Source organism: Pseudomassariella vexata, assembly GCF_002105095.1.
Source record: "Pseudomassariella vexata strain CBS 129021 chromosome Unknown BCR38scaffold_2, whole genome shotgun sequence".
Lineage (NCBI taxonomy): Eukaryota > Fungi > Ascomycota > Sordariomycetes > Amphisphaeriales > Pseudomassariaceae > Pseudomassariella > Pseudomassariella vexata.
The window spans coordinates 846,114-865,292 of record NW_024467957.1 but is presented as its reverse complement, the minus strand read 5'-3'; the positions used below and the strand labels follow the sequence as shown (position 1 = coordinate 865,292).

The window sequence follows — 19,179 nt, the reverse complement described above, 5'->3', positions numbered from 1 at the left end:
TCCGGGTACCCGCACGTGAAGAAAACAGGTGGAAGTCGTCGGAAACACCATAGGAATCTCCATCTCGTGTCAGGTCACCCAGTACCTACGAGTATCACGCTGGGGGCAACGAACGGTCCATACCACTTCTCTACTGCGGCCTTGGAAACACGGCGAAGTGTTCTGCTATGACCTCAGACGACAGTAGTTGCGCCCGAGTGAAGGTGCCTACTTGAGGAGGCCAATTAACGACGACCTGCAGCTCTTACTATGTGTTAGTGGGCTTCTTTGACCACACCGCACTTGAGTCAGTACGAGTTCTCGTTGCCCTCTAATGGCACGCACCTGCCCGATGTAAAACGCTTGAAAGGTATCCGTCGAGAAGCCTCAACTTTGGATTCACCGCTTGGCAAAGGTATCATACATGTGGTATCCCACCAAAGTCGGTTTTACCCGCATTAGGCGCCAATAGGGAAGCCATTAATGCAGCTGCGATGCGATGACAAAAAGCAGGGCTGTCATTGCTCCACGCTGGCCAGGGAACCTGCTTCCCACCATGTCCACTGAGAAGCACGCTGAATTCAGCGAGGCGGAAGGAGTCAACGGAATGCTGCCGCAAGGGTTGACAAAGTTGGAAACAACACTCGATGTAAAAGAGACACTGGACAGATGATCAAGGGGCTGATTAGTCAAGCTTAGACCGGTAAGTGCTTGCGCTTGAGCACCCGTTTGGACCTGACATCTGGAAGTTCAGAGGACCTTGATGGCCACTGCTTGCAGCACAAAACAAAAGCTTGGCATGCATCATCCGCCCGCCTTAAGTACAATAGTAGACTGCCGCCCTGCTCGTCTATCCTCGCTCTCGGCGCAAGCTACTGGAAATGGGCGGAAATCACACTGTCGAAAATAAATCCACTTGGCCAGACTTGATTCCGGTTTCGAATATATACACTGCACTTGGCACTTTTGGTCGTTCTTATTTCCACCTTGTCTTGCTGCTTAGTGCTACATCTAGCTGTAGCTCGTTACCCAGCAGCCACAGAGACACTGCACCACCACCCTTAACATTCAACCACAAGACCGTCCGTGGACCGACCTCAACTGTCGTCCAACTTTCCAGATCTTTGGGACAAATCACGATCGGAACAAGGCCCATGCTCCCCTAACCCAGCTGCGTGTGCTTAGGAGGTTGCACTACTGCAGGCACAAGACGACTAGGTGGTGTCGATTTCAAATCAGTTCAGCCATCATGGAGGCTTTAAGAATGGACAACGACACGCGGGGATGGATCATGTGCCTGATCAGCGGGATTGGTGGGTGACCTCGACGACAGAATTTGCCACGTTCGGTGCCTATGCTGACCTTGACCAACCAGCCTGTGTCCTGGGAGCCAGCATCATCTGTGTCGACCTGATTATCCGCATGTTCCCTGGGAAGGAGAACTTCCGAATACAAGACAGCAATTCGTTCCTTGCATGCTCTCTTAGTTTGAGCTTCGGGGTCATGGTGAGCCTTTCCAGTATCATCAACACTTGAAGCGTACTAATTTTGTCCTACCTAGATCTTCATGTCTTTGTACAGCATGTTGCCGGAATCAAAGAGCTACCTTAAGAATGGAGGCTTCTCGGAGCAACCGGCCGGTTTCATCCTGATGGGCTGTTTCATAGGAGGATTCGCTGGCATCCAGGTGATATCAAGGCTGTTTCATCAGTTGCTCCCGTCACATGTCGTCGACTGTGACCACAGCCACGGTGAACAGAATGTTGACGGGCATTCTCGCGCCACCAGTCATAGTCGTAGGCAATCGTCCCGCACCAGAGGCCGTGAAAGCCATCATTCCTATCACTCGACCATCCACAGCGCAAAGGGCTCCATCGGCGAGAATGGACGTGCCACAGAGTCGACCCCCTTGCTCTCGACGGAAACCCCAAGGGACGGCTACGGCCACGGGGCGAAGAGGACAGACACTGCGATTGGCGATGGTACCACCCACGGCCGCCTCCCTCGAACATCTCGAAGCCGAGCCAGCACGCAGGAGAGAAGACAATCGATGATACAGGTTCCGCATCGCGTCTTGTCGTTTGTCAAGGATACCAAGCCCAACTGCGATGAATCGGGTCCTTGTTTTGGCTACTCCGATCCGTGTGGCCAGGAGTGCTTCAAACATCTGAGCAGTCGATCTGCCGTCACCTCTCGGGCGTCCACGTTTCTTCACACCACAACGAATCTGCACGTATACCCAGAAAATGAAACACCATGCGAAGATGACAACGAGACGACATCGGCAGTAAGCCCAAGCCGACGTACGAGTCGCGCCCATTCGCGAGACCCTCACCATGCCCATTTCGATTATGGCGAGGAGGGTCGGGAGGTGAACGACTGCGACTCCATGTGCTCCGGGGACCTGGAAGCTCAACATCACCACCACGTGGCCGAGAACGCCTTCCTCTCCATTGGTCTCCAAACATCGATTGCGATTGCGTTACACAAGTTGCCCGAAGGCTTCATCACCTACGCCACGAACCACGCCAACCCCTCCTTGGGCTTCAACGTTTTCCTGGCGCTCTTCGTACACAACGTTTCCGAAGGCTTTGCATTGGCGCTTCCTCTATACATGGCACTGGAAAGCCGCGGTAAAGCCATGCTGTGGGCTTCCGTTTTGGGCGGGTTGAGCCAGCCACTAGGGGCTGCCATTGCCGTCATGTGGTTCAAGATCGCCAAGCGCACGCACATGACGCCCGATGCGGTGGCCTACGGGTGTTTGTTCGCCATCACAGCAGGCATCATGGCGAGCGTCGCCCTACAGTTGTTTGTCGAGAGTTTGAGCTTGAATCACAATCGCAATCTAAGCATTCTCTTTGCTTTCCTGGGCATGGCCTTGTTGGGATTCAGCAATGCTTTTACCTCGGATGCGCATTAGGCTGTCTATTTATGGGAGGAAAGAGAATAATTCACGGATTGTTTTACCTTGCGGACGGAATAGGAATTTAGACACGGTTGAAAGAAATTCATGCATCTGCGGCGCATTAGCATCGAGCAATTCGTTCTTGGGAGTGTTGGACGGGATCACACTGGTAGAAAATTAGAGGACTCATCAATCGGAAGGAAGGAAAAGGGTTGGTAAAGGCGCACGGTGCCTTGAGCACAGAAGCTCAGACACGAGGCGCCCGCAGTATTATACAAGTTCAGGACTTGATTTGGGTATGTATATACTTTCCGCATCCGGTTTCTATAAGATACCTCCTTGTTTGGTTTCCAGCCATTCTCTCGGTGCCGTGATTAGCGAATATACCTCTGTGTTCCGTTCCTTGTGCAATCCAAGTCAAGGTCCCAAGGCATAATACCTAAGTGCCCGACTAAGGGGTCAATGCAGTTATTGGTGATTATACAGCCTTCCAATAGGCGTGCCAGCCCATAAACAAGAGCATATCTACATTTATTTGAAGCAAACCTCAACATTAAACACCCGCGCTGCATATCAAGTCTTTATACTTACCGGGGGGGGGGGGGGGACGCCCCTCGGTTCGAGTATCATTTGTATCTGTCCCCTTCACAGCCGGCTACTCTCTAATTGGCTCCCTAACGCACCACTCATCAAAAATTGCACTCCACTCGGCTTAGGGGCATTCGAGAGGACCATCTCCCTACCACCTCCTATTCCCCACCACGCCACGCCCACCGCCGCCCGCTCGACGTCCATCTCCCCGTTTACGAGCACATCCCAGAACCTCTTCCAGGCCGTCTCGCGTATGGCCGAATCTATCATGCTGTTCATGGCTTCGGCGGTCCGCGTCAGCCACTCCTCGACGATGTGCAGAGGTAGGAAGGGCAGCGCGTCGATAAGGGCGAGCACCAGCGTCGACTGTTCCGAGATGGGGGCCTGAGGTTGTTTTTTGGTGCTGAGTGCTGAGTCTGCCTGCAAGGGCGAGGAGTCTGGAGGTAAAGCGGTCGCCGACGCCGAGGCGGCACGGAAGTGCAGCATCTCGAGGAGCGTTTCAGAGAGATGGGGGTGCGTGGCGGCGATGGGGAAGGGGGGGGAGACGATCTGGATGATGGTTTTGAAGGCGAGGCGGAACTGGTGCGGCGAGATGCGGGTCGGGAAGGAGGACAGGAGAGTGTCAATGTAGAAGGGGATGATGGCGATGGTTAGGTCGCTGTGTTGCGGGCACGAGAGGACCGAGAGGATGGCCGAGTGGGACGACTCGAAGAGCGGGAGGGCGAGGGATGTTGGGGCGGATGGGGGCGGTGATTGAGAGACGGAGGATAAATGTGCGGTTGCGGGCGCGACGATGAGCTTCTCTGCTTCTGCGGTTGGCAACGAGAGGGGAAGGTGCTCGGCCGTGTTGAGGTAGAAGAGCGTAAGCGCCTGGTCGAATGGTGTTGGTGGGAGTGAATTCGCTGCCTGAGGTGGCGGTTGGGTCTTCTGTAGGAAGGATATGCAGACTTCGGGGTAGCGAGCCAGTATATCGATCGAGGTTAAATAGGTGAATGTGTATACTTGAAGAGTTTCTGCGCCCTGGCGAGACGAGATGAAGTACAGATTTCGCAGAACATCGAGGGTCTTCGTGGCTATCACAGGGGACCACACGTCAGATCTGAGACGAGAATCCACCAGACATCGGCCGACTATGGGCTGAGCTGTCGCGACAACGGTGTACATGATCTTTTTAAGCAGCTGCCACAGCATCGCCCAGGGCCCTTGCAACATTTCGGGAGACATAATGACGGCTTCCGTGGACATGTCGATGGATGAAAAGGGCGATAACCGCCATCTTTCCAAGAGATTGGCAGACAAGGCCAATAAGGTGTCCTGGGCTTGGAGTACGACCATGGAATCGGCTGCGTGCTGCACTGCGAAGACAGCGAGTCTAGACACCGGACCCATGTTCTGCACCAAGGGTCGCGACTCGAGCCGTTGGACCTGCACGAAGGAAGCCGGAGAGTCGTGATAGAACGCCTCGTGGCCCGCAACATTGCCAGCAGATATCGTGGTCAGAAAGTCTCCCTCGATGAGTTGAAAGCCTTCGGCGCCTGTCATGGCCGCCATGACGGCAGGCAAGATCAGGTTGCCATTAATAGACCGCTTCGCGGAGGCGGACAATATTGGGAATGCATACGACAGCGCGAGGACAACGGCGTTCGACCCGGTTTCCTGTGCCTGCGACGGATTCTCCAAGGCAAGGTTCGCAGCCGTGACCACGGCCCGCTCGACCGTCGATCGCAGCCCCCAAGACATTGAGGTCCTCTCCTCCAGGTCTTTGTTTTCCATGCCCATTAATATGCCCGTGAGCGCAAGAAGATGTTTCCACCTTGGTGACCGCTCATCTGCTCCCTTGGCTACTGCGCGCGCCCACTTGTCGCGCCCAACCCCGCTGCCCACTGGTGTTTGTCCCCATGACAACTTCGCATTGTCGAGCTCATTGCGCAGGACGTGGATGGCGGCCGTGTTGAAAATGCTAATGATACGCAGACAGGTCCGCAGAGTATCAGGGGATTCCCATATTGCGCGCGCAGTAAGCAGGTGTGAGGTGAGGAGCGAGACGTTGAGAGGGTTATTGAGGTTGGTGAGCAGGGTCACGGTCGTCGAGTAGAGTCGGTCTGTCTGCGGAGAGACTTGCGGTTCTTGATACGCCCGCAGGGTTGTCGTGAGCAGTCGGTCGACTGACATGTTCGCACATATGAGCTCAGCGACCCAGGAGCAGGATATTGGCGTCGAAGCTATTCTCGTGGTCGAGATATAATGCAGAGAGTAGATCAAAGCAAAGGTAACTCGGCGTCATTGAGCCGAGGTTCAGTGTCAATCGCTGCACCGCGCCGCTGTGATCAGCGCAGGGAGTGTAAGTAGCTCCAGGCCCGAGCTCCAAACCTTCAAATGACGTGCCATGTATCTACCTCGACCTCGTCCGATTTTCATCACGCTCCCATTTCCTGCAACCCGCACGAACAGGCGTATGCGATGGGCAATACTGCGTAAGTGGATTTTTCCAGCTTAGATCCGAACAAACTAACCGGCTTACAGGTCAACGGCGGCACGTCGCGATCCTCCTGCCGACTACCAGCCCCCGGCCTTTCCATCTCTCACCTGGCCACCGTGGGAAGGTCCTTTTATCTATTCTATCTACCACTCATGGCGCTTCACTCTGTTATGGACGCTGATTCTATACGCCATCTTCCATCTTGGCGCTGCTAGCATTGCGTTGTTTATGCAAATTGGGAAGGGACGATCGACATGGAAGTATCTTTTGGCCGTCCCCGTTGTCTACGCAATAACGGCTGGCGTTGAGGCTCTCTTTGCTGGGAGCATTGTTGGAGTCATGTGAGTATGCACACTGAAATTTCAACTTCGATTTACTCATATTGCTGTAGCCTCGGTGCTGTCTACCACAATGGGGAATTCCTCATGTCCACGTGGATACCCTTCGTTTGGGCATGGATCAACGTCTTGGTTCTCGTCGTCTCGTCATTCTCTATTCAGGGAGGACTATGAAGAAGACGCTGCTTCCTTCGCCGACTCATGGCGTTGGGCGGCCGGGATAGGGTTCGAACTCGATGACGCGACGCTTCGCAGCACTCGAGCGGGGTTGCCAACCACGACAGTGTATGGGGGAACGTCCTTGGTGACGACACTTCCAGCGCCCACCGTTGCCCCTGCGCCTATAGTTACCCCGGGGAGAACAATGACGCTACCGCCGAACCAGCAGTCCTCGCCTATGGTGATGGGTGCACCGTTCTCGGGCCCATTAGTACCATTGCGAATCTTTGGGTCGGTCGGATGTGTACCCGAGAAGAAGGAGCAGTTTGGGCCGATCAGTGTTCGTGCACCCACGGAAATTGTGCACGTATCGACCCAAGTGCTATTACTGTTCACGTATACGTTGTCGCCGAACCTACTAGGGTCAGCTGGAGGCTAACACGACGTGTAGGCAACACCTACACCACGTTGTGCCCGTAGTCCATTTTTATAGGAGCATCGCACCAGACTTCGTTGCCGAAGAGATCCTCGTCCTCTTCAGGGGTCGACGCTGGAGGCGGCAGCTGGCAGTCGTCATCCTGAATTCTGTGGTGGAGGACGGTCAGAATTACGTTAGAAACAGGAGCGCATGGCATGCCATAAGACTCATTCTTACTTCTTGAAGAGTTCTACAAGTCGTCGACGAGATACGTCTCCGGCCTGGTTGTACGCTTCGCATGCGAGCCGGCATCGTTTGCGATCAGCGACGAGGTCTGGCGTGAAAGCGTAATAGAGCTCGCCATTTCTCATCAGTCGCTTGTTCTCCTCCAAGTCAATCAATCGCAAATCCATCTTAGGTGGATGATAGATTCACATTTGTTTGACCAGCACGGTGGAACATACCAGAGTGCTGTACTCCTGTGGGGTTGGGAGCAACTCCCTGTCCCACAATCTATAAATAGCCACTAGCTACCATGGTAATGTCCGTGTTGCCCAGCATTCGCTTCGGCCTTGTCTGTTAATCTGTCTAGGGGAAGTCCCCAGCAGGAAAAGTTCACGTGTGTGCGTACAGCTTGAGTTGCCACTTTATGAGATTGGTAGGTGTTTAGAAAGCGTAGCACTCCAGATCACATGAACACTTTCCCACTCACAATGACGACTTATCCTGAGATTTGCGTAAAATGACGTAGCTAGCTAGCTAGTCACCCATTATCTTCCAGTTCCGTTTGCGGGGTGTAAAATCAACCAGAAAATGTCGGCACTGCCGAATCTGGCTTAGCCGTAAGCTAGAGCCGCGACTCTAACAAAAGGCGCGGCTACTATCAAGGGTCTAAATCTCCCTTTGCTCTGGACGAGGCCAAAAGAAAGACGCTTGGTAACAACCGACAATGAAGAAAAACATACAACCGCATGCCTTTGTCCGTGAAGTGCACGCATGACCTCGAGGTAACCAAGTCACAATTGACACAATGGAGCACTGGCCGGATAGGTGAGTTTCGCTCCTCTTTCACATTTGCTTGTGTTTTGCAGCACTGTCGGCGCAAGCACTCTCCCTTCCCGAATACACGTCGACCCTTATTGCACCACTCACTTTGGTCCAGCAAAGTGACTAGTTTCTACTCTCACGTTGAAATTTTCCAATATGTCTTCTTCTGCGCTGCCGTCGGCCAGGCTTGAGCCGCCCTCTCCCTTTCAATCCGTAAAGAGCCAACAGGACGGCGCCGTACCTCAGTCTCCGCGCTTTGGTCCTGGCGATACCCTTGACGAGCACAAGACTTGGTCGAGCGGCAAGGAAGACGAACCTGTGTCCACCAAGCCATACCGTCGCAACTCGCTAGTAACCCTCAATTTGTTCGCCTCCAGCAAACTCATGGACAAGTGCACTAACAGCCCATTGCCTTTCGAAAGCGACGCCCTACAAAGCGCTCGAATAAGCCCCGACAAGCCATACTTCCCCGGCCAGCCCAAGTCCCTCGAAGGCATTGCGCTGCGATCATTTTGGCTCGGCATCGCCCTCGCGTTATCCGCCGTAGCTACCTTCTCAACCCTTCTCTTCTCGTCGTCTCCGCTCTGGCGACTGCCCTTCTTCTGGGGCGCCCTGTCAACGTTTCACTTTCTCGAGTTCTGGACGACTGCGAAATACAATACTCGACAGGCGAATATAGACTCGTTCCTCTTGACTGCGAACTGGCCTCTGTACGCGATAGCGCATGCCTCCGCTTCCATCGAATGCCTTCTCACCAAGCTCCTCTGGACGAGCCGATCTTGGGCGCCTTTATACATTGGCCATATACTGCTTCTGCTTGGGTTGATGTTGGTTTTTATAGGACAATTAATCCGCGCAACATCCATGATGCAGCTGGGCACTAGCTTCAACCACATTGTGCAGCACAAGAAAAATGACGACCATGTGCTCATGACTACGGGCATCTATGGAGTGATGAGACACCCTTCTTATTTCGGCTTCTTCTGGTGGGGCATCGGCACTCAGCTTGTCCTTGGAAACCCTATCTGCTTCCTCGGGTACACAATCGTCCTGTGGAAATTCTTTTCGGGTAGAATAAAGGTTGAAGAGAAATTCCTAGCGAAGATGTTCGACGACTACGTCGAGTACAAGAAGAGGGTCCCCACTCGGATCCCCTTCATCCCGTGAGCAATGGGAAGCAAGGGAAGGGGTGGTTGCGATGGCGCTCTGGATACGGAGGTCCGCATAAATCGAGCCGCAGCGATTACTGCTTTGCCTCGTCAACACCAGAGGAGCTCGAGACTGTATGATTAGTCTGCTTGACTGGATCAGGTAGAAGGAGAGGTATTGCGGAGTGTATAGTACACAACTGCTAAGCATTGAGAGCCAGGTTATGTATCTTAAATACTATACGGTACAGAATTAATCGTCATGTTCGCCCCAACTTGCTTCCCTTGCGGACCTCCAGACTGCCAAACAGGGTGGGAAGGGAGGAGAGGGGAACACTATACCCACGAAGAATATCTTGGTATTCTAATACGACAGTAGTATATGTAGCAAACAAGCATGGCAACTGGCCATATACGGTCCACGACAGTATCTGAAATCTGGAGCATACAGTGATTCCCAAGCTGCCAAGGTCCTGGGATCGACATATCCAAGACGGCAATGCCATTTCATTGTTGTGATCGGGGATACAAGCCACTCAGTGACTCCGCATCCCTGCTGGCTGGGAAACGGATTCGACAGCTTCAATGGTTTGGAGGGCCGTGGCGATCCAGCAGCCCATCGTTTTCTTCATCGTTCATCCGTCAGCTGTCCAACGATGTTTCAGGGAACAATTTCTGAATATGGGGGACAGAGTATAGATTGACCTTGATCGCAGCATTGGAGACCAATCCTGTGCTAAAACTTGAACCAGGAATGCAGCCAAATGACGAGAAGATGGACATTGATGGCTTGCTGGAGCCTCTAGAAATAATCCTCTCTTCCCCAAATTGGTGTTTACGGGGGTGGCTGTTGCCGTTGACGAGTAAACTCCATTGTCTTCCAGGGAGGCACACCGCCAGATATCTCAACCGTGTCTCAAGATACATGGCACCTTCCGCCGTGGCGAGACCACCTGCCGAGACTTCCTTATGCCGTCATAACAATCAACCTGTCCTTCATGAGCACATTGAAGTCCTTCAAGCCGTACCGTATTAATTCGCCTTCCGAAATCAACCGCTAGTCGACCCAGGCTAGTCGACCCAGAATTGACTCCGGAAAGAAGCTGAGGACGAAGTGGCACACAAGCGAAGTGTCTGATTACTATGATCGTCACTCTCCCTACACACGACTTGTTGCACCTCGCTTCAACGTTATCATCGTCGTTTGCTGCTTCGTTATGAACTCGTCGACCTTCTGTATCTTCTCCGCGTCGTCGCCGCTGCACTCTTGAAGCCGACGCATGCTACTACAGTGAAAAGAGGCGTAGCTAATGTACAGGTACAGAGCTTAGTCCCCTTAATTCCACTTGATGCTTCAGCGTAACGAATGATAATGCGGCTCTCTATTCTAGTAACAGCTGGGTTGAGATAGGCGGATATAAGCAGTGGCAGTGGTCAGACTGAGTTAACCTGCAATTGCTGTGCTGCCAACTGTGCAATGCCCTTGCCCCTATTTTATACTCTTCCATGCTTCTTAATGATAATATCTCACCCCGAAAAGCGTCACTCCGTTTAAGTCCTTAAGATATTTCAATAGAGCTTGGGATGCGAGACAACATCACGAGGTCCCAGCATAACTGCAGTCACAGCCACGCGGGCCCCCTTATCCTGACGAGTTAGCAAAAAGTAAACCCGAGTCAGCTTCAAGTACAGAAATACGGCAGAATTCGCCGGTACGTCCAGTATGCCGCTATTTACTACCACAGCGTTCACAAATGACTCTGAGCCACTCTTGTTTTCAAACCGCAACAAGACCTGCTTCCCCAACATCTCTGCGCAAGACGAATGAATATTGCTATGTGAACTTCGCAAAGCAAAAAGGCCGTTACAGATCAGAACTGAGGTATACACAGTTTGCGATTCCCCTCCACTCTGGGCATATGGAAATGACGAAAGGATTTTCCGGGGCTCGGTCAGGGCAGATAAACTACCAGAACAATAGAGTGAAATCAGAATAGTACCTATTGAATGGCACGACCGACAGAATAAGAACAGAGGCATCCCGTGGGCAACATCTTCATGATTCTTCTTGTTCCTGCTTATCACCGACGCCCCTCGTTGAACATGTACGCTCAGCCAGAGGCTTACCGAGTTCAAAACCTTCAGTCCTCTCGTTAAACCATCCCAAGCACCAACTCGTCCTGAAGCACAAGTCGAGAGAGCTTGGCTCTATTCATGACGTTTGATAATGTCTTCAAGGCTGGCGACAAGGCTGGCGAGAAGATGGAGGCTAAATGGGCTACCAACGGGCTCAGCACAGTTGACCTGAAGGCTTCGGCGTCCCGTGGCTCCACCTCTACGTAAGGCTTAAAGATAATATACCTGTACACCCTTTGACAACTCATGTGAATAATAGGAAGCGGCGTTTTGAGGTTGTGATGGTTGGAATTTGGGTGTTGTCTGCCAGGCCAAAGCCCCCAAAGGTATCATTTCAGCAACTATATATCCTCGTCCGCGAACGTTAACTCTGTTTGCTCGTTAAACCTCGACTGACTGCCGTCGACCGTGCTCGTCCGTGCTTCAGTGGCAAACACTTGACCAGTGCTCCCACCTCGCTACTTGAGCACTACAACCTCGTGGCCAGCTCTATCCTTGACACGCTCTTTTGCCAAATAAAATACACTACATACGTGGCAGCAGGCAGACGCTTCCGTCTGCTGCACCTCTGCCTTCTGTCTTCATAGGCCACTTGATTATCGCCCACCACCGTCCAGGCTTCAGACGTTTCCCAGTCATTAAATGCGCGATAGGTGTATCGTATCGGTGGCCATGGGTTGGGATTTTCGGCTCGGTTATGCGTCTCGCAGAGCCATCTCAGGGTTGCATTGCTTCTGCTGGACCGGTAGCCCTTCATCCAAGGGGGTCTCCTCCGTTCGAGGATGGCGAACTGCCACCTTTATTCCATCTAAAAATATTTACCGCCTTCATCCTAAACCGACTTGGCTTTTTCTTCAGCGATTTGTCAGTCTTCAGGGTGCTTTCATTAGAGTGCTCCTCCTCTGAATTGACAGGATCCATTGGTAGCATCGGAGGCGCTAAATAGTGGTTTGCCTCCGGAACAGGGGCAGCTGGTGCCGGAACACTTGACGGCCTTTCCACTGACTCCTGGCTGATGATACTGGTGCCTTGCGTACTAGGAGACAACGGCATCTTCCCAGTAGTGGCACTTGTGGCCTGTGATGCCCAATCACCTGAATAAAGCAACGAGTTGCTTCCCTCCGTCGTTTCGCTACAACGCTGCTTCCCATTGTGGCCGACGGCTCGATCATGATCGTTGATACTGAACGGGTCGCTGGCGGAAAAATCTGCCATAGTGTCGAAGTTGGCAGCGGCCCCGTTTACCTCCTTGTATTGCTCGGCCACGTTAGGAATGTGTGGCAATTGATCCGGAAGCGAGGACCCTGCCTTCTTCATCTCGGTATGATTCTCGAGAATGTTTTGCATCGGTGGTTCCAACGTCTTGCCTGAAGACGAATCCATCGAATCTCCGGGCCCAAACGCTACGCTCATACTGCGTGGCGACAAGGCGCCTTCTAGCACGCGCTTCTTCCGCTCTTCATCCATCTCAGGCAGCTCCTGGAGGGATATTTCGAAGAGCATTCGGTTATCTTCCAGCTCATCGACCGTATATTGCATGGACGGCAAGATATCCGCTACTCCTTGAAATAAAGGAAGAGCAAACATGTTCATGAAGCCGAGTTGCGCCTTTGCTAGCGACAGGTAGTCCTTCTTCGGTTCTGCGATGAGCGAGGAAGGAATGCCGATTTGGCTTTCCATCGACGCCTGCCTCGAGAACTCGTCACAGAGGATGTGCATCCACTGTAGAGCCGCATCGTGTTTGCGCGCCTAATGTGACTGTGAGCATCCAGTGTCATCGTGTGCGGTGCAAGAGCACTTACCACATTGCTGATATCGGCGCATTTGATCAGAAGCGCACAAGCGAGCGCAGTCTCGGATTCGACGGTACGTCCGTTCCACCCGTCCGTTGAGTTGTTCTCGTGTAACCTCTCCTGAAGGCTGCCGAGTTTCGTCATGTAGTCAAAGTGAAGGCCCATGTCCGTCGCGAGGATGGAACTGATCATGAGATCCCGCATTTTCGTATCCCCAAACACCTGGGGCCAGTACCTCCGCAAGATCTGGGAATATGCGGCACAGTGAAACGATTCCAGAACCGAGCGATCGTTGTACAACTGCGCTAGCGGTGCGTTCAGTACAACAAGGAAGCCGTTGTTGACACCCGGGTGGCCCACATCGTGCCCAATGGCGCTCACGAGCAACGTCAGCGCCTCGAAGGGCTTGAGGAGAATGGCGAGCGGAGACTTTTGTGTTGGTGTAACGTCAGCGCCAGACCGCGCAGGATACGGCGGTAGGGCGCCGATGTGTACTAGAAAGTTGAAAGTGGCCTGCAGCACGTCCACGGCATGCCGAAAATTGTGGTAAGGCACGAATGTGTTGTACGCAGCACGGCACGCGACAAGAAACGTGGTGAGTTGGTCTGGCATTATTAGCAATGAGATGACGGCAAACGTCATCGATGAGGGTGGGGTTTCCCCAAGCCAACGGAGCTAGAGGTTGACACTCACCTGTTGGTATCCGCCACTGTTCAAGCTCGGGCATGGAGAAGGCGTGCCTGAAGATGAGACTTGCAGCGACCAGGAGTTGGTCGTCGCAAAAGTCGTGTGCGCAAAAATGCCACCTCCCCACGGCATGGGCAATTTCAGCGCGGCGTTCACTAGACACGCATATCTTGACACTGCCAATCCCAACGTCGGTTTCCGTACCCGATCTACAGATGCCGCTCATAAGATTTGACACCATGGCTTCTCGGAGATACGAAAAAGGCTGTTCTTCGTGCATGCCGACCCAAGAGCGTTTCCGACCCCGGCTGATCTCGAGTAGGGCTTGCTGCTCTTTCGCCGCCTCTTTGTGAGCTCGATACGCGTGCACCTCGAGTGTCGTCAACGTTTTCATGTGCAGTGGACTTGCCATAACGTCGATGGCGCCCGAATCGAGACATTTTCTCAAAAGCCCCCTGTTGGTCAACAGCCTGCTCGCCGGGTCGGCTGTTTCCGCGAGGTACCCCGCGTATGGAGTCTGGAAAGAACCGTCATTCGGGTTGTCGTTGGCGGGAGGGCTCTGTAACAAGGGGAAGGTGACAACGGGTATTGGCACCACCAGCTTGGAGAGATTGCGCGAGTGTGATTCGTACACAATCCTCTCCAGCAAACGCAACCCGTATCCTTGTTCGTCCACGCACTCTCGTTGAGACACATTCCCAGAGACCCTCGAGTGTGGTGAAGGATCTCGCGAAGAAGGGGCCGAGTCTATGATCTGTTCGTCGTGTGGCGTATCTATCAGCACCAGCGTCGGCTTCAACTCGACGAGGGACGTGTCATGCAGCTGAAATAATCTGGATATGCAAGCAGCGCCGCTGGCACACACGTGAACTGCAAAACCGCGTTAGTGGTCCGTTGCGAATGGCGCGGTGCGTTGAAACCCACCATGGCCAAAGGCGTCTATGAGGAGCTCCAAGTTGGCCCGAAGCTCACCGGCTTTGTCCAGTGCAGCGCTCAAGTTGTTGGTCGATCTGGTGAGGTGCGCGTCCTCGCGGACGTTGCGATCCACGTAGATGACATTACACGTAGCGCTGTCCATGGCGCAAGATGGCGGCCAGTCTTACGACTGGAGCACTTCGGGTTGTCGCAGTCCCACGTTATCTCTAGCTCGGAGCCTGTGGATGGATCGTTGGGTTTCGGAGGGTTCAATGAAATGGGGAATCGGCGCAAGTGTTCGCGGTCGGATTCGAAACAGCACATGCAGCGAAGGTGCGCCCAAGGTAGCGTGTTTGAGTTCGAAGGCAGGAGTGACACGACAAAAGTGGCATTAAAACATTGGGAGAGCTTCGCGGAACCGTCGTCTCTCGATCGAGCCCAGAAAGACGACACTGGAATGAACAACGCAACTGCTGTGTATCACCACGTTCAGCCTCATGAAGCAAAGCAACCGAACCGTCTGTATTTGAATTGAGCCCGGGGAGGAACTGAGCTGTCAATTTTATTATCCGATTGCCGAGTAATGAAAGAGGTCGATAATCGAGTCGCTGAGGCCGGCGGGTGGCATGGGATTCGCAATGCGATGGCTGCTATGGTGCATGAACACTTCCCGCGTGGGGAGGGACGAGAAATATCAAGGCGGAATTCGACTGGTAGCGGATGTGGTCTATGTTACACCTGAGCGGAAATGCGAGGTGTGTCGCAACGGCTTTCTCGAGGGCTATGCTGGCTATTGTACGTCGCGAGGGTAGATTGAACGTGGTCGCATGCCGGAGAGGATGATGCAGTTCAATCAATGGTGCGCGCTGGATTCGAGTTTGGCCAGCAGTCGAGGTCGAGTGCCTGACAGCCCGGGAATGTTGCTGGTGAGTGGCCCGGGTTCGTTGCGTACAGTGCGCTTCGGCGCAATATAAAAAGAATGGAGACCGGCGAGAGGGTGTGGGTGCAGGTGCAAGTGGGGAACGCTTCCTCTATCACTTAGTTTTATGTTAGTTGTTATGTCAGTACAACATTGGTGCACACAGTATGAGTCGTGGTATCTAGCCGGAGTTGAGGGGAGAGACGATGAATTGGCAGATTGTAACAGACGGGGGCAAATAATGTGATGGAGGAAAAGAATTGCCCTGGCAGTTGATTGGGGCCCCCCCTTCTAGTGCCACCCCAGAGCAAGACTTGCACTGCAGCGGCGCTGATACACACTACAACTGCTACACTGGATCGATACACACAGCAGGCGGGAATGGGGGTTGGGGATGGGCTGAATTGGGCCGGGCTGGGCCGGGCTGCTGCTGCCGGCTGGGGGTGCACACTCAAAATTCACTTGCACTTGCACTTGCTCAAGTGCAATCCAGTCAGCACCTTTTGTCGGGTAGCTCGACAGCTGCCGGTCGGCTGAGATTTGAAAATTGAGGGCTGTTGTCTCTCGAGAGGCGTCTAATTAATACTTTACTTCCAGGAAGTTCGACATGTAAGTGAAGAAACTGCTCGTCCCCGAGTGAAGCTGAAGCTGAAGATGAAGCTGAAGCTGCCGACTTTGGCGGTTGTTCTTACCAATTATCATAATTATCATGCAATACTTGAGGGCTTTTTCGAAACCTACGACTGGTGGAGGATAGGGCGGATCGCAGATTGGATACTGTAGAAAACGGAAGGAGGCACGCTGACGAGTCTTGGTGACGAGACGAGACCTCAGTTCCTGGGGCTGACATGCACATGCTTAAGGTCCCTGCCTCATCAATGTCGCAACTGGAAGATCCTTGCAAGTTCCGTCAATGGATACAGAACCAAAAGTCTTCTAACCTAGAAGATATGGGCCAGACAATTATGCCGGCTCGGTCCCTGAATGACGGCTTGCTTTTTTCTGGTGTCTGTTGGGGTTCTGCGGCAACGACGTACTTCTGCCACCTGGACACTGTCTCACCAGCGGTGCGGCACTGTTGTTCGTCAAAGTCAGCACTACTGGCTGCAGCTCCCTGTAGGTGTGGGCAGGTGGGCCGGTGACACCATGCATCACGGCCCTTGCAAGCTTCTGGGCGCCTTCTAGAAATGCCTTCCAGAAAACTCATCGAAGCTTGAAGAGACTGGAGAACTGGCGCTAACTAAACTATCACCTCGGGCGCGACTAGGAGACATCCTTTCGAGCAATGGGCATTTGCTGCAGCTGATTGCTCGGCAGTCCTCGGCGCATTACAGGTACCAATTACTATAAGCATGTCGCGTCGTCCACAACCAATCCTGCCCTGCTATCAATTGATATTACGGAGTTGTGGCCTCTCTCTCATCAATCACCCAACACCTGTCGGCGTCACCAGTTGACTGAGGCGGCAGGCAGTTTCGCGGCAACGAAGACGACACTACAGCACTCGTGGTACTCTGTTGGAGATTGGAAGCACTGGTGTAAAATAGACTCGATGTCCGAAGCTTCTAGTCGGCGCAATTCCATATTTGCCGTGGTTTGTATTTGCCGTTTGCTTGTCATCGATTAACCAAAAACCATGTCGACCTGTGGGTGTTCATGTGGTAGTAGCACAGGTACAAGGCCATCGTCAAGCTTCTGGCACATCGCCTCTCGGTGTTTGGCGTCCCACCGTTTGCTCATCTTGTCCGTTTTGAGCATTGACAAGACGTTTTGCGACCTTCCTCGGCCACGCAGATCAGTCATCATGAATGCGGAGAAGAGGGAAGATACTCAAAATGGAGTCGACGGTACACGTGCCTTGCGTTTGTGTGTGCAGTTCCTGGGGATGACCCGCATCGGCATCTTCATCAGCTGTCAGGAATCGGTAGGTCTGGATGGCGGTTAAGCGCTGATCTTCGAAGGAATGCTTCGAAAATGCCAAGATTCGCCTTCCAGAAGGCACGACTTCAACCCAGTCTCAGTGTTGGTCTGCAACGTACGACATTCCCAACCTCCGAGGTCATATCGCTATGAGCATTTATAGGTGTCAATCTCCGATCGATGAAAGATTGTCTGCCCCAGGTATCTTCTAGAAGCAACGCTTGCAAAGTCAAGTCGTGTTCAGCGCTGAGTACTGTGGTAGCGCCAGGCTGGTTTGTGCGAGTCAACCCATTCACCACACAGAATCCACCTTCCCCATCGAGTTAATTTGTTGATGAATTCCAAGTTTTGATATCCGTGCTGATCTTGACAGCTTTCAACTATGGTGCCCAGCAGTACTTGAGCTTCTTGGGCGAGCTCACCATTCCTCTTTTCCCGTCGTCTCCTTCGCCGAACCGGACCTGGATGTTTGCAGTCCGCGTCATCCGGCGGGCACATTCCAAGCCATTGCATGCCTACCTTCTGCATCTGGAAAACGGGTTACGGGGCCAGCTTAAGATCGCATCTGAGATCCACCAACATCAAACCCGCATAGCCCATAAGTTACTCTAAATCTAACAAAGTTGTTGCAGGCATCAGTGTCCGGAGTCACGCGCCTTGCTTGTAAGGATATTCTGCTCGAGCGACATATCCCATCACCCTGGATCCAATGCCGCTACAAACTTCCCTAAATATTAGATTGGTTTTTTTTTCATATCCAACTCGGCAGGAGTGGAAGATGGTCAGAGGCCGCAGATCAAAGTACCCCTCCATGATATTGCTTCGTACACGAGATGCACTCACGGACGGCAAAGTCACATTCTGACTTTGCGTCTTCTACGACGACGTATTTTCTTGCCATCAGGTTGTCTGAGAAAAGGTCCGTATCTTTGGGCTCACAGCCTCTTGTCGCCGTGTTTTTCGCCCCCCTGATTGTCTCAATTGCCTGGGGCGTCTAGTCGCAACGAATGAGCGACCCTTGCGCGATGGCGATGAGGATTGGATGCTGGTCATAAAACGTCGAGAAAGCAAGCGATACCACCCATACTACTCACCAAGTTGCTCAAGTGCCGATGAGTATCCTCTGCTACAGCCTTGATAGGCTGCATCGCTCCCACACCTTCGAGGCGGAATGCGAAGCTCGCGGTCAATACACATTGCGTTTCCTGGATTTACGATGTGCGTGCCATGCCCATCTTTGCCTCATTTGCATGTTCCCCACTTCCTCCCCGTCGCTATCTGTTGCCCTTTGGGATTCCTTTGGGCTAGCTGAAGCAAGCTAGCCAGCAACTTCCAAGGTCGACAATCATCGTCCTGTTTATGGTGGTTAGGCCGGCAATGTACCCAGCCACCGAGGTGATAGAATAAACGGCGCACTAAGCGTGAAATATTGCGTAGCCCCATGTGCCAGTGTAGTAGATCAGGTGTAACTCGATCGCATTGGAGCGCGCTCTTTATTTTGTCGTCCAGTACCCAGCGCTTATTACCCGACTAATTATCCTGATCGAAGGGCCCACCTTGTGTCCGAAATTCCCGTTAGACCCTGTTCTTATTTGACCAAACAAGGTTATCCGTGTTAGTCGACCGCGGCACTGGGTCTGGGGGCCACAATGCTGATCCTCTCGGTCCAGTAGGTTCTCGCGGTTTCTCAGCTGAAAGAAATCGACCCTTTCAAGTGGAATCCGGCCGGGCGGACCGAATCCACA

At 52.9% G+C, this 19,179-nt stretch overlaps 6 protein-coding genes across 6 annotated transcripts; 3 read left to right on the top strand and 3 right to left on the bottom strand.

Moving 5' to 3' along the window:
* Nucleotides 1-1,228: 1,228 nt before the first annotated feature.
* BCR38DRAFT_480897 (ZIP zinc transporter) lies at nt 1,229-2,899 on the top strand (the record flags this gene model as incomplete). Its single annotated transcript, XM_040863321.1, has 3 exons — nt 1,229-1,292; nt 1,355-1,485; nt 1,541-2,899. 3 exons carry the CDS (start codon nt 1,229-1,231, stop codon nt 2,897-2,899), a joined length of 1,554 nt encoding a protein of 517 aa, XP_040719678.1.
* Nucleotides 2,900-3,476: 577 nt separating this feature from the next.
* BCR38DRAFT_419914 (uncharacterized protein) lies at nt 3,477-5,755 on the bottom strand. The gene has a single exon (XM_040859352.1). It carries the CDS (start codon nt 5,645-5,647, stop codon nt 3,530-3,532), a length of 2,118 nt encoding a protein of 705 aa, XP_040719677.1. The 5' UTR covers nt 5,648-5,755; the 3' UTR covers nt 3,477-3,529.
* Nucleotides 5,756-6,011: 256 nt separating this feature from the next.
* BCR38DRAFT_333831 (uncharacterized protein) lies at nt 6,012-6,466 on the top strand (the record flags this gene model as incomplete). Its single annotated transcript, XM_040855261.1, has 2 exons — nt 6,012-6,295; nt 6,346-6,466. Coding segments are annotated over 2 exons (405 nt in total), but the record flags the coding sequence as incomplete, so codon positions are not given.
* Nucleotides 6,461-7,574, bottom strand: BCR38DRAFT_384002 (galactoside O-acetyltransferase; the record flags this gene model as incomplete). Its single annotated transcript, XM_040857451.1, has 3 exons — nt 7,107-7,574; nt 6,914-7,036; nt 6,461-6,869 (listed from the first exon to the last, which is right to left on the bottom strand). The coding sequence occupies exons 1-3, from the start codon at nt 7,280-7,282 to the stop codon at nt 6,461-6,463; spliced, it is 708 nt and encodes a 235-aa protein (XP_040719675.1). The 5' UTR covers nt 7,283-7,574.
* A 201-nt stretch (nt 7,575-7,775) lies between these two features.
* BCR38DRAFT_419908 (isoprenylcysteine carboxyl methyltransferase) lies at nt 7,776-9,481 on the top strand. The gene is made up of 2 exons (XM_040859351.1): nt 7,776-7,919; nt 8,339-9,481. Exons 1-2 carry the CDS (start codon nt 7,900-7,902, stop codon nt 9,081-9,083), a joined length of 765 nt encoding a protein of 254 aa, XP_040719674.1. The 5' UTR covers nt 7,776-7,899; the 3' UTR covers nt 9,084-9,481.
* Nucleotides 9,482-11,953: 2,472 nt separating this feature from the next.
* Nucleotides 11,954-14,758, bottom strand: BCR38DRAFT_480892 (3'5'-cyclic nucleotide phosphodiesterase; the record flags this gene model as incomplete). The annotated part of the gene is made up of 4 exons (XM_040863320.1): nt 11,954-12,949; nt 13,003-13,598; nt 13,687-14,550; nt 14,605-14,758. 4 exons carry the CDS (start codon nt 14,756-14,758, stop codon nt 11,954-11,956), a joined length of 2,610 nt encoding a protein of 869 aa, XP_040719673.1.
* Between the last annotated feature and the right edge of the window lie 4,421 nt (nt 14,759-19,179).